Genomic DNA, 13,562 nt, shown 5'->3' with positions numbered 1-13,562 from the left:
TTAAAAGAGGATTAGAGCCACATGTATAATAGGAATTTGAGGGTTTTTTTCTCCTCAGAACTCCAACCAGGGTCTTATAAATTTAAATTAAAGTGTATTGTTCGAGTAGGTGGGCGGAGGAGGTGGAGGGTTAGGGTTAGGGTCAGTACAACAAATGGGTCAGTGCAGCCGAACAGGAAGAGCCTGCAGGTCGGGGGGGACCGCTTTGTATAAGACGAGGACGGTGTCCGTGTCTTTGGAAGGATTAAATGAATATAGGTCTACTATGCCGTCAATATATGAATGCATTGTGTGTGTTTGTGTGAGACTTTACAAGTCACTCCGTCAGCGATTCCGATGTGTGTTGCTGGTGGAGTAACATATATGTGACAGTGATTACACACACATATATATATACAGTATGTAGCTTTAAATTCAGTTCATTCAGGTGTGAAGTGATATCAACCAAAAATGCCACAATATCAGTCTTCTTGACATTCTTAAAAAAGAGAGAAAATGTTGTTGCCTTGTGGCTGTTCAGCTGTGCCAAGAAAGCTGTGATTTCCCCTCGGATGGACCAAAAGCGCTCCAACACCCTACCTTTGCTGAGCCATCTTACATTGTTGTGTAGCAGAAGGTCGTCAGCATTTGCATCAACTTCTCTGAGGAATTCCCTGAGCGGGCGATGCTGATGGGAAGAGGATGCTCTGAGAAAGTTTATCGTTCTCACCTCAGCGTACTCGGCTGACAGGGTGGAGCACAGGACCGATTGATGAATTATGCAATCGTAAGAGATGAGCTGAGAATTGTCCTCTCTCATTCTTGCCACAGCGCCTCTCTCTCTCCCTACCATGGCAGGGGCTCCATCTGTGGTTATTGAAACCACTTGTTTCTGCTCTATTGCCCTCTTTGTTAACATCTCCTTTATGGCCAGGTAGATGTCCTCTCCTCTTGTACTGGTCTGAAGGGGTGTGACACCTAACAGATCTTCACATAACTCTTCCTTGTCCTTGTTGAAGAACCTTACAAAATATCAAATAAATAATAATTGCAACAGTCTCTGAACATATGAGACATAGTGGTTTTGAACCGCCTGTGGGAAGAATGAACATGTAAGAATCTGTCCATTCTTGATTGAAAGCTCTGTTTTCGCGGTCCACTTTTCTTTTTATAGAGCACGCTATGTAAAACGTTGTCTCTTTAGTTTCGTCTCTCCCTGTGTGTGTCGATCTCACTCTCGCTTGAGTTGCAGTGGTTATTGGAATGCACAGATTTGATTGGCTTAATAGCATCACATGACATGCTTTACAACGCATTCTGTTGGTCTGTGGGTTTCCTGGGCCGTGCCAGAGTGCTGAACCAGTATCATAAATGCCAGAAAGGCTGTGCAGGTTAAAATAGAAACGCTCTTTCAAAAGTCAATAATTCTCAATATTGTATTGGTTTTGATTCGAGTCCGGACAGTACGGCAGCTGGGTCCAGATCCGGACCACAGTCCGCCTGTTAGTGATCTCTGGTATATATGTATATACAGTATACAGTGTATATACACACACACAGGCCCAGAAACTATGATAATATTCATATTTTATTCTATTGTAGTCTCATTACTTTCAGTACTGGATGAAATGTTTGAAGTATTTGTCCACCCCTCCATCTTGTCTTCCAGGGGACAGAGATCCAGAACGACTATGGGTCAGGGGACCAGTCGGTAAGAACCAGTCGTCTCTTCAGTTCAGGGAAGTTTAAATGAGAAAAACAACAAGTATCAAGTAATAATTCATAATTGCCAAATCCTATTGAGTTAGTGTAAATAATAAGTTTTAGGTAAAGTGTTACAGGGTGGTGATGGTGCAGGGGACATCTCCCACTGGGAGACACCAGCCTCGGTGTCCCTGAGCAAGGCACGTAACCCCTGGTTGCTGCAGAGACGCATTCCCTCTGATATCTGTAGCAAATGGAAGTTGCTTTTGATTAAAGCATCAGCTAAATGACATTAATATCATAATGTAATGTAATGGTGAGACTTGGGCTGCATGATATGAGGAAAATATGCGATAACGATATTAATTGCGATGCATAAAGAGATATTAAAACGTACTCAGTTCTTTATTTCTGCTGCTTTCAGTATTCTTCTACAACACAACAAACTGCTTGTTGATATATAAAAATAATAATTTACAACATTATTTTAAGAACAACTTGAACATCATATTAAATATAAAAGGCACCACTAAAAAACGAATGACAGTAACATCACCTTTCTACCTTTCAGGTCAGATGATGAGCTGGGGGATCTGGATAAGGAAATCACCAAATTAAAAGGTAGACATACACATCATAAAGTATCTACAGTTAGTGTTTTACATGCTCCATCCTAACTCCTCTGGTCCCCCATGGGTTGCAGGTCCAGTTTACCCGAAAGAGATTTCAGTCTTTGTGTCCCAGAATGAAAATAAGACTTTCACCTTAAAGAAACCAGCTGGTGCAAGATTGAGGATCGGAGGCCTGGAAGACACCGATTACAGTAAGAAGGAGCTGAATGGGTGGGGGAAATTCTACCTTCCTAAGATGGTAAAGATGGAGGTTGTAGGAGTAGTGAAGGGGACGTCGTGCCCGTGTGACCTGGTCCTGATGACCTGTGAGGACACAAAGCTGTATGCCTTCGATAGAGAAGAAGAGGAGCTGCACATGGTGGCTGAGAACCTGGAGGAGCTATTTAATAAGGGACTGAGGTATCCATCATCTGAGAGCTACTACAAAGGAGAGGCCTTCAAAGATATGGTGAGAAGATAGAGTTAAGATGCTGAAACAAGCAGAGCTTCATGGTTGTTGACTGATGATTCATACCTGATCTTCTGATACATGTTTTGGTGTGTAGACGGAGGAGGACTGGGCCAAGGTGAAGAAAGGAGCTGTGGGTCAGCAGCTGGAAGCAGAGCATCGTAAACTGGTGGAACAACACAAGTCCAAACTTCTGGAGAAACTCCGATCAGTTAAAGCTACTGTCTGAGCTGTGGTTTAGTATCTGTTAGAGGAAAAGAAGAGGGTTCAGAACCCTGTCCATGTAGTCTCTGGTCTACAGCTTTACTGTCCATGTAGTCTCTGGTCTATATCTTTACTGTCAATGTGGTCTCTGGTCTACAGCTTTACTGTCCATGTAGTCTCTGGTCTACAGCTTTACTGTCCATGTAGTCTCTGGTCTATAGCTCTATTGTCCACGTAGTCTCTGGTCTATATCTTTACTGTCAATGTGGTCTCTGGTCTATATCTTTACTGTCCATTCAGTCTCTGGTCTACAGCTTTACTGTCCATGTAGTCTCTGGTCTACAGCTTTACTGTCCATGTAGTCTCTGGTCTATAGCTCTATTGTCCATGTAGTCTTTGGTCTATAGCTCTACTGTCCGTGTAGTCTCTGGTCTATATCTTTACTGTCCATGTAGTCTCTGGTCTATATCTTTAATATCCATGTAGTCTCTGGTCTATATCTTTAATATCCATGGAGCCATTTCTGTTTCTGACCCAAACACAACTAATAGAAATGTGTCTGGGAGCGTGTGTCCCATGTTAAAGGACTCAGTCCTTTCTGTCTTTACAACATATCATCCCCCCCTTCTCTCTCTCCTTTACTGTCTACAGCTGTCCTGTCTAATAAAGGCTGAAAATGCCCCAAAATAAGAATGAATTTGTCTAGAGCCACAAAACATATTTGAGCATCCAGACACCACGAATATTCGCAAAAGTGGGACCAACAAACTCAATGTAATACTGAAAGAAATGTGCAACATAATTTGATAGTTTACATATATACTGTACACTGTATATATATACATATACATATACATATATATATATATATATATATATATACACAGTCGGTGGAGTTGCTTCATCTAACCACTGGACTGACAATGAAGGTGGAAGAACTGTCGAATCCCTACATGATCTGGATGCACGTATGATGCTGAAGATGAGAGACACACACACACACACACACACACCCTCCCTTCACCGGAGCGGGGAAACAACTTGCTGCTGGACTTCTATCTCCTCCTGTGCACTGGCTTATCTCCTCAGGGACAAGGCTGAATTAACTGAACTTTTAACAGCGTAGACAGTCTGACGCTCACATTCACGCACACAACTCACTATCTTACTCTAAACCACATACTCCCCACCCCCATCCCGTTTTCTCCCACCTTCCCAAGCCACCTCAAAAAATTCCTCATATGACCACATGTCCCGTGTGTTTTCTTGTGCAATATGTTGTGATGTTGTTATGTATTGTATATTATGTTGCTGTCTGCATTGATCCTTTTTCGGGAAAGCGTGTGGTGGTGCTGTTCCACAGCTGCCACCCGGAGGCTTGCTCCAACCTAAGTCAAATTCCTTGTATGTGTCCTCATACCTGGCAAATAAAGCTGATTCTGATTCTGATTCTGAAATGCAGTAAATGAACAGATGAGGAATTTAAACCAGATCTATATTTGGTGGGACCCCCCCTTTGCCTTCCAGACAGCATCAGTTCTTCTGAAGGAAGTCGGCTGGTAGATCTTCTGTGGGTTTAGGCTCTCAAATCCTTCTGTCCCTTCATGTAATCCCAGACCCACTCCATGATGTTGGGATCAGGGCTCTGTGGGGGGGAGGGGGCAATAATAAATTTGGGGCCAATCATACGGCTCCCTGATGGTATTGCATGATGGGTAAGAATCTGCATGTATTTCTCAGCATTGAGAACAACATTAATGCTGACCACATCGCCAACTCCATTTGCAGAAATGCAGCCCCAAACTTGAAGGAACCTCCGCCATGCTTCCCTGTTTCCTGCAGACTCTTCAAACGGCCTTCAGCTGCAGCCAAATATTTCATTCCGCCCAGAGCACCTGATGCTATTTTTCTGCGTCTGGACATCTTCCCATTGCGAAGGGAAATCAGCTCGGCATGTGGCTGTTTGCCAGAAGACACATTTAATTTCTAAAGAAGCTGGAGGCAGCAGAAAACCAGCGCTGGGTTATTGATCGTTGAGTACAGTTCCCGGTAGCAGCGTTGCATTTCCCCTGACTCATTTCCTGGTTCTCCTTCTCCATTAACAACATGAATCACACACACACACACACACACACACTTCTAACCACCAGCTGGCCCTGCTCTTCTCTTAAAGAGACAGCAGTGTGAGCCTCAGGTCCCTTACAGAGAAAGTTCTGTGTGGAGCCCCCCCCCATAACTCCAGCTTTAAGGCGTGGTCGTTCTAAATATCAGAACACAGCTTCAGATCCTTCTCTTAGTCTCTCATAACTAACAATGGTGAGTATCTGCTTGGACATGAACGTTGTATTTCACCGCTTTATGATTCAATTTTACATCTTGTTGTGTTGAAATATTCCTTTTATTTCTGATTCCATAAGGCTACTGCTGATGGAGCTTCTGCTGCTGCTGATGCTGAACTGGAGAGGTGAGTCCAAACCACCGAGACATGTTATTGGAATGCTTAACAAAATTTATATCTTCAAATTAGTATAGAGGGTTATCTTCAAGAGAAACTTATGAAAAGGAAAGACAAAAGAGACCCCGTTTAGGAGGCTTAAGCTGAATTATGATAATTATTATAATCAACTTTAGTGTTTCTAGCGCTAGTAGTAGGATGTTCCCTGTAGGGCTGCACGATTGTGGCCAAACAATAACTGATTAAAAGAGCTAGGGGGGGTGGGGGGGGTCGACATACTCTCAGAGAGACGACTGACTCATTATGAATGGGTGGGGGGGGGGCGATGGACGCTACTAAGCCCCCCTAAAGGTCTTATCCTTGAATCGCCTCAGGGAGAGACTGATATCTAAAACTTAAAGTAGTGTTTGACTGTAGCATTTAACATATATGTGTATAGATATATGGATCTACTGTATGTTTGATATACTCAACCACATTATCGCTGCATTCTGCTTCTTAATTCTCAATTTTTATGTTATTATTTTAGACGAGAAGCTTTCCTGGAGGAGACAGAGTCTTTCAGAACGAATGCTTTCCTGATCATCAATGAGATGGTGTTGATGAGTACACATCCTACTACTATATTAGTGGACGAGGTATGTCTGATGGAGACGTTTTAATGAAGAACCATAATCCAGGACCCTGTCAGTGTATGTGGACCCACTCAGCTTCTCAGTCCAGCCTGTTCTCACGATGTTTAGCTCCTCGTCAACTACACCCGACGTCACATGACCCTCTTAATTTCGTAGCAGATCGTAGGAACCCGTTCAGGAGAATGTGTTGCTCGTTACACACAACACACACACTGACACACCTCTCTGACTGTGTTTGGACTTCACAGGTTCTTCACAGCATCTTCTTCTTGGGAAAGATCCACACGCCGCCATTTTCCCCAGAAAAGATTCTGAGTGATGATGAGGTGCTAAGTGCGCTAGAGAGCCAATACTCTCGACCTTTTGCCCTCTATTCCTCTGAGGTACCCCGGCGGAGTCCATTTTCATGTTTGCTCGACATGGTAAGAGGATTCTTTCTCAAACGATAACACAACTCTTCTTCTTAAAGTTGTAAAGAGTTGCTTCTTCACCTAAACACGTCTCCACATATTACAGATAATAATAATAATAAACCACTGATGGTGATTTTAAGCTTATTAATGGAGGAGAAAGATTAATCTGCTCATTACCTTCAAACAGGAAACATGTGAAGGTAATGTTGATTTATTTAACTGCTTTCAGTGTTTTTTATCTTCATTAAATGTAACATCTTACCAAAGTTAACGAGGAATCCTGATTTATGTTTATTTATTAATAGTGACTAAAATAAGCGTGACTATGATTGTTTCATGATCAGGAACATTAACCGACATGAAGCTGAATGATTGGAGCTCCAGCAGCTCGGTAATATTTGATTTCTTGCAGGTTGTCCACCAGGCTGGACGAGACAACGAAAGAGAAATCAGAGAGGAGCTGCGAGGGTTTGTTGGTGGACTGAGGGGGGGCGGTAACAAAAAGCCTCTGGTCTCCAAAACCCTCTGTGTTTCTCAGAGTAGAAGCCCAGGTTCAGTCAGGTCCTACGGAGTCTCCATGTCCACTGATGGCGCTGTAGCAAAGAAAATCCTGATTGGTGCTTCCTGTCTCAGCATGTGGCACGAATACGTAGCTGGGGCAGTGATGACCTTCTATCCAGAGCCAAATACTAGGAGATTTGTCAGAAAGCCATATTTCGATGGAACCATCAGAGTTCCAGATCAGGTCCGGTGTGAAACCTTTGATCTCTATGACGGAGGGTTCAAGCCTCCTTGTAAATCATGTGGTGAGTTGTTCGGTTTGACGACAACTGAAACAGGTGTATTCCCCCATGGCAACTGTTCTGAAGCTGAAAGTCTGAGCCGGTTGTTTGGAGGTGATGGATCAGTTAGAGCCCAAATACCCCCACCACCTGGTGGGGACAGAGCGAGGGCTGAAACAAGCGTCCGTGATGCGCTTAGACGTTTGGTGCGGGCCTTTGACGGATTTACTCGATGGACAGATCAGTTCTATATCCCACAGTAAGTCAGATTTAAAAGGGGGGGGGGGACTGAATCAGTGCTTTTGTCCCAATTTGATTTGTTGCCAATACATGAGTGGGAATTTCATTTATGGTGATTCGATAATACTGTCACTGCACGATGTGAGGAGAGCGCAGATTTGAGTCGCGCATGCGTCAATTTGCGACAAATAGCATACAAGATGCTAACGACATGCTAATGAGAGACTTCTTTAGCGTCTGAAGTAGCCTCCGAGATGCTAACGAGATGCTAACGAGATGCTAACGAGATGCTAACGAGAGACTTCTGTAACGTCAACCCAGTAAAAATGGACCTACTTAACCAAGTTGGTTCACTGCTAGCTTAGCTACAAGTTAGCATCAAACACAACAAAGGTCAGTTGAAAGGTGTTTTGAGCTAACGTTAGCATCAAACAACCATAGCTAGCTACAACGTTTCTAAAATGATTTCCATCTCCTGTTATTGTTTGTTATGATAAACCTTATTATTTCATGGATTTTACTAATTTCAGTATGACAGTTATGTCGTAAAATGTTTAAATCTGAGCGTGAGACTCAGATCTGCTCTCGATGTTGATTTACCTTGTAAAGAAGAACAGAACATGGATCTTCTGCCTTTGTATTGATTGAATATTAAATATTGATGAGAAGACTTCATCTGGTCCTTTATTACCCGTGAAGATGATTCTTTATTAAAGTGTAGACCTGGTTAATGAGCGTGGAGGTCATGTGATCACAGCTGTTACCATAACAATAAAGATATGAATGCACGGATGGGTCCAGCCGGTCCTGTTGGACCTGATGGTCTGACTCGTCCTTCATCTTCAGGGTGGAGTCTCTTTGGGAATCTTCAGATCAAATAAAATGAAATGTGTGAAGTGTTTAAGTAAAGCATGCCAGGATGTAAACAATAAATGTATCATGTTGTTTACAATAAAATGATGGTGATGAAAAGTGGTTCATAACTTCTTTTGATTTGATCTCCTCACCTCCTCTCTACAAGTCATTCTCTTCCTCGTCTTCACTTCCATGTTCCCTTAAACACAACATGTAAACAACCTGCATGTCAATCTCCCCTGGTGGAAAGGTGAGACCATCAGCATCACTCCTGTTTTCTTTAAAAAGTCAGCTGACATGTAGGTCTATCACACATGAAAACAAGAAGCTTCACCACTGACCACAGTAAAGAACCAGGTGGAAACAAACATCATGTTCTTCAAACCAGCATTAAACATGAGGTGGAAAACTAGTTCAGTGCGCCGATTGTTGCAATAGCTATTATTATTGCCCACACTTATTATTATTACGCCTGTTTTTTGTCCCACTACTAGTCCCGGAGCGTTGCCAACACCCGCACACACAATACATGGAAACGTGTGTAATGATCGGGAATGGTGTGCCATGACCTTTCTAAGAGATTTGGTGTGCGGTTTTCACAAAATTGGCAAAAACTGAGTAAAAATTTCTCAATAACTTAAATGGGAAATGTTCGGGAAATCGCTCAACATCGCTCCAAACCCCCCCTCTTTGGGACCATGCTGTATCGTCATACTTTAACATAGAAACGTGTGTGTGTATGTGGCAGATGGTGAGAGTTAGAGAGGAGCATATAGAGGGGGGGCTGCAGTATGACTCTCTGAAAGTTTTTCGAACAAATGTCTCTCTCTCCTCCAGTTTTAACTCTTCAGACATCATGGTTGGTCTGAATCGGTCGCAGACATGTAACTGTGGAGTCTATCGGACGTAAACGTTTGGCTGTGATCAGATAAACTGTCGATAGAAACTATGAAAAATGATATCTAGAAGGAGGCAGATGGTTCCCTGATTGTTACCGGCTCTGTGTCGCTGATCTTTGACCCACAAACATAAACAACACATCAATGCGTTCACCAGACTTTAATTTCTCTGCCGATGATAATTTTTCACCTTTTAGACCTATGTTTTAAAATTTAAGAACCAACTTAATGTATGTATAACTGCGACAGATATAACACGCTGCTGATCATTCTGGGCAAGACTGGCAATGATGGACTTGTTGTAAATGTCTGGGAATGTGGACCAGCTCCATGCTGACTAGCTGAAATAAAACAAGACCACATGCTGATTATTGGAGACTGGGTCTGATGGATTTCTTCTTCCTGTTGGGTCTCTGTTTGACTCCTAATTTAAAGGTAAAGACAGCGTCCACTAGAGGTTGTGTTGTTGCTGCTGACAGACTCAGATTATTATTAATTATTATTACTAAGGGGGGGGGGGGGGACTACATTATGGGATGGATCCCTACCCAGATAGACCCTTTAGTTAAAGAGGACCCTCCTTTTAGTCCAGATCCTTTAGTGTCCAACCAGACCAGAGTGGTGATAGTAGGAACAGTGGAAAGATGAACCAAGACTGCTTTTCATAAATGTTCTTCTTTTTCTATTGACTCTAGTTGTGTTTGTTATTAACAGAAATCAACCTGTTAACATTTCTATTCGTCATAAAGGTCCAACCTTAAGTTTTTTACGTCCAGTTCCAAATGGATCCGACCCCGGAGGAGGATTCCTCCCTAACGGGCGCTCTGCTCTGCTCCGAGCCCCCGCTGTCCGGTAACAGTTAAAGCAGATAAAAACCTGAAGAACACTCAGAGCTTCAAGATAAAACTCACTTAAGAAGAGTCTTCCTTCATGTTTCAGAGAAGACCTGTTTCCAGCCAGACTAGGACTGGATCCATGAAATCCCTGTTATTAATAAGTAGTCTGTTCCAAATGGTCTAGCGGTTACGATTCTGGTTTTCCCCCAGGTGGCCTGGGTTCAACTCCTGGTATAGGAAACAGCATTTAGCTGGTGAAGGTCTGCAGCAAGACCAGTATCATCTCTGTCAAATCCTGGTCCTGTATTAAATCAGAGCTGTATGTAGGTCGTGGATACAGACCCTACGGCTATTTCTATAATTTAACATTATAAAAATATAACTAAACAGGGTGGTGGTGAAAACCTGAATCCTGACTGCCAGACTGGACTTCTTGCTGGGTTTTATCAATAAGTGATGTATGTATTTATGTGCCTTGTTCCTGGCATATCTATGGATGTATTCATAAAATCTCTGTTATTATTCAAGGTGTCAGTCCCAGATGGTCTAGCAGTCTGGATTCTGCCTAAATAACCTTTACCCCCATTCTTAAGGAGTCCTCTGGAGACTACAGGAGATCTGAGAAAGCTTTCAGTTAGTTTGATTTTACATTCATTCGGCTTTAGTGATGCCTAAAAGGTCTCGGGTGCTGGTCCTAAAGACTTCTAATAGTAATGAAAACATGGACCAATGACTTTATTCTCCCTGTAGGAGATGGTTTCTACCAGCTGATAGTCTTTATTCTCCCTGTAGGAGATGTTTCTACCAGCTGATAGACTTTATTCTCCCTGTAGGAGATGGTTTCTACCAGCTGATAGACTTTATTCTCCCTGTAGGAGATGGTTTCTACCAGCTGATAGACTTTATTCTCCCTGTAGGAGATGTTTCTACCAGCTGATAGTATTTATTCTCCCTGTAGGAGATGTTTCTACCAGCTGATAGACTTTATTCTCCCTGTAGGAGATGTTTCTACCAGCTTATAGTCTTTATTCTCCTGTAGGAGATGTTTCTACCAGCTGATAGACTTTATTCTTCCTGTAGGAGATGTTTCTACCAGCTGATAGACTTTATTCTCCCTGTAGGAGATGTTTCTACCAGCTGATAGACTTTATTCTCCCTGTAGGAGATGTTTCTACCAGCTGATAGACTTTATTCTCCCTGTAGGAGATGTTTCTACCAGCTGATAGTCTTATTCTCCTGTAGGAGATGTTTCTACCAGCTGATAGTCTTTATTTCCCTGTAGGAGATGTTTCTACCAGCTGATAGACTTTATTCTCCCTGTAGGAGATGTTTCTACCAGCTGATAGACTTTATTCTCCCTGTAGGAGATGGTTTCTACCAGCTGAAGTCTTTATTCTCCCTGTAGGAGATGTTTCTACCAGCTGATAGTCTTATTCTCCTGTAGGAGATGTTTCTACCAGCTGATAGTCTTTATTCTCCCTGTAGGAGATGTTTCTACCAGCTGATAGTCTTTTCTCCCTGTATGAGATGTTTCTACAGCTGATAGTCTTTATTCTCCCTGTAGGAGATGTTTTCTACCAGCTGATAGACTTTATCACACCTGTAGGAGATGTTTCTACCAGCTGATAGACTTTATTCTCCTGTAGGAGATGTTTCTACCAGCTGATAGTCTTATTCTCCTGTAGGAGATGTTTCTACCAGCTGATAGTCTTTATTCTCCCTGTAGGAGATGTTTTACCAGCTGATAGTCTTTATTCTCCCTGTAGGAGATGTTTCTACCAGCTGATAGTCTTTATTCTCCCTGTAGGAGAGTTTCTACCAGCTGATGTCTTTATTCTCCCTGTAGGAGATGTTTCTACCAGCTGATAGACTTTATTCACCCTGTAGGAGATGTTTCTACCAGCTAATAGTCTTTATTCTCCCTGTAGGAGATGTTTCTACCAGCTGATAGACTTTATTCTCCCTGTAGGAGATGGTTTCTACAGCTGATAGTCTATTCTCCCTGTAGGAGATGGTTTCTACCAGCTGATAGTCTTTATTCTCCCTGTAGGAGATGGTTTCTACCAGCTGATAGTCTTTATTCTCCCTGTAGGAGATGTTTCTACCAGCTGATAGACTTTATTCTCCCTGTAGGAGATGTTTCTACCAGCTGATAGTCTTTATTCTCCCTGTAGGAGATGGTTTCTACCAGCTGATAGACTTTATTCTCCCTGTAGGAGATGGTTTCTACCAGCAGATGGAAACATTCACTCAGTTTTCCACTGATCTGATGGGAACACTTTCCTTCCCTCTGATTTCATTTGGTTTCATTAACAAAGACCACGGCAACAAACATGTGAGTACAGAATAAAGGTGATAAAGAGCATTTAAATCAGTGAAACTATGGGGGGACTTCTCTCTATGACTTCTCTCTCTGTAACATACAGTGTATGTATGCATAAATATGCATACATACACTGTATGTGAGTCCTGAGAGAGATCTGGTCTAGGTTCTGAGGATCCAGGAGAAGAAGTGAAGGTGTTGACAGCGCTGATCCAGGCCGACCTGCAGAGACGACAGCTGAAGCTTTGGAGCAATGCTGCAGTCAGAGCTGCCGCTGCTCCCAGCATGCATCTGGCTGGCTCAGGTGGAGCGCGAGGCAGGGCCGTCTGCTGTGAGGAGGCCCGGCCTGCAGGGGGCCCTCTTCCTCCGGGCTTCAGACCCCCGCGACTCAGAATGACGTCCACAGACAAAGGCAAGGCAGCTTTATTTGTAGAGCACATTCAGCAGGAGGGCAAATCAAAGGCCTTTACACAAAAAGAGTTAGAAAAAACATGTAAATAATCTCTACTAATAGCGTGTATAGAGCAGCCTATCTCCACCAGACTCCATCCATGTAAATAATCACTACTTTTAGCGTGTATAGAGCAGCATATCTCCACCAGACTCCATGTAAATAATCACTACTTTAGCGTGTATAGAGCAGCGCATATCTCACCAGACTCCATGTAAATAATCACTACTTTTAGCGTGTATAGAGCAGCATATCTCCACCAGACTCCATGTAAATAATCACTACTTTTAGCGTGTATAGAGCAGCCTATCTCCACCAGACTCCATGTAATAATCTCTACTTTTAGCGTGTATAGAGCAGCATATCTCCACCAGACTCCATGTAAATAATCACTACTTTAGCGTGTATAGAGCATCATATCTCCACCAGACCATGTAAATAATCTCTACTTTTAGCGTGTATAGAGCAGCATATCTCCACCAGACGCCATGTAAATAATCATACTTTAGGGTATAGAGCAGCATATCTCCACCAGACCATGTAAATAATCTCTACTTTAGCGTGTTAGAGCAGCATATCTCCACCAGACTCCATGTAAATAATCATACTTTTAGCATGTATAGAGCAGCATATCTCCACCAGACTCCATGTAAATAATCATATTTTAGCGTGTATATGAGCAGCTATCTCCACCAAATCCATGTAA

The 13,562-nt window shown here is 42.7% G+C and overlaps 1 protein-coding gene across 1 annotated transcript; it reads left to right on the top strand.

The window, feature by feature from the left end:
* The first annotated feature begins 5,265 nt into the window (after positions 1-5,265).
* LOC116678450 (uncharacterized) lies at positions 5,266-8,464 on the top strand. The gene is made up of 5 exons (XM_032508375.1): positions 5,266-5,283; positions 5,385-5,431; positions 5,952-6,060; positions 6,306-6,479; positions 6,883-8,464. Exons 1-5 carry the CDS (start codon positions 5,281-5,283, stop codon positions 7,513-7,515), a joined length of 966 nt encoding a protein of 321 aa, XP_032364266.1. The 5' UTR covers positions 5,266-5,280; the 3' UTR covers positions 7,516-8,464.
* Positions 8,465-13,562: the final 5,098 nt, after the last annotated feature.

The sequence above is a fragment of the Etheostoma spectabile genome, unplaced genomic scaffold, assembly GCF_008692095.1.
Source record: "Etheostoma spectabile isolate EspeVRDwgs_2016 unplaced genomic scaffold, UIUC_Espe_1.0 scaffold00007395, whole genome shotgun sequence".
Classification (NCBI taxonomy): domain Eukaryota; kingdom Metazoa; phylum Chordata; class Actinopteri; order Perciformes; family Percidae; genus Etheostoma; species Etheostoma spectabile.
Note: the sequence above shows the minus strand (reverse complement) of the source record. Positions and strands in the feature narration are given on the sequence as shown.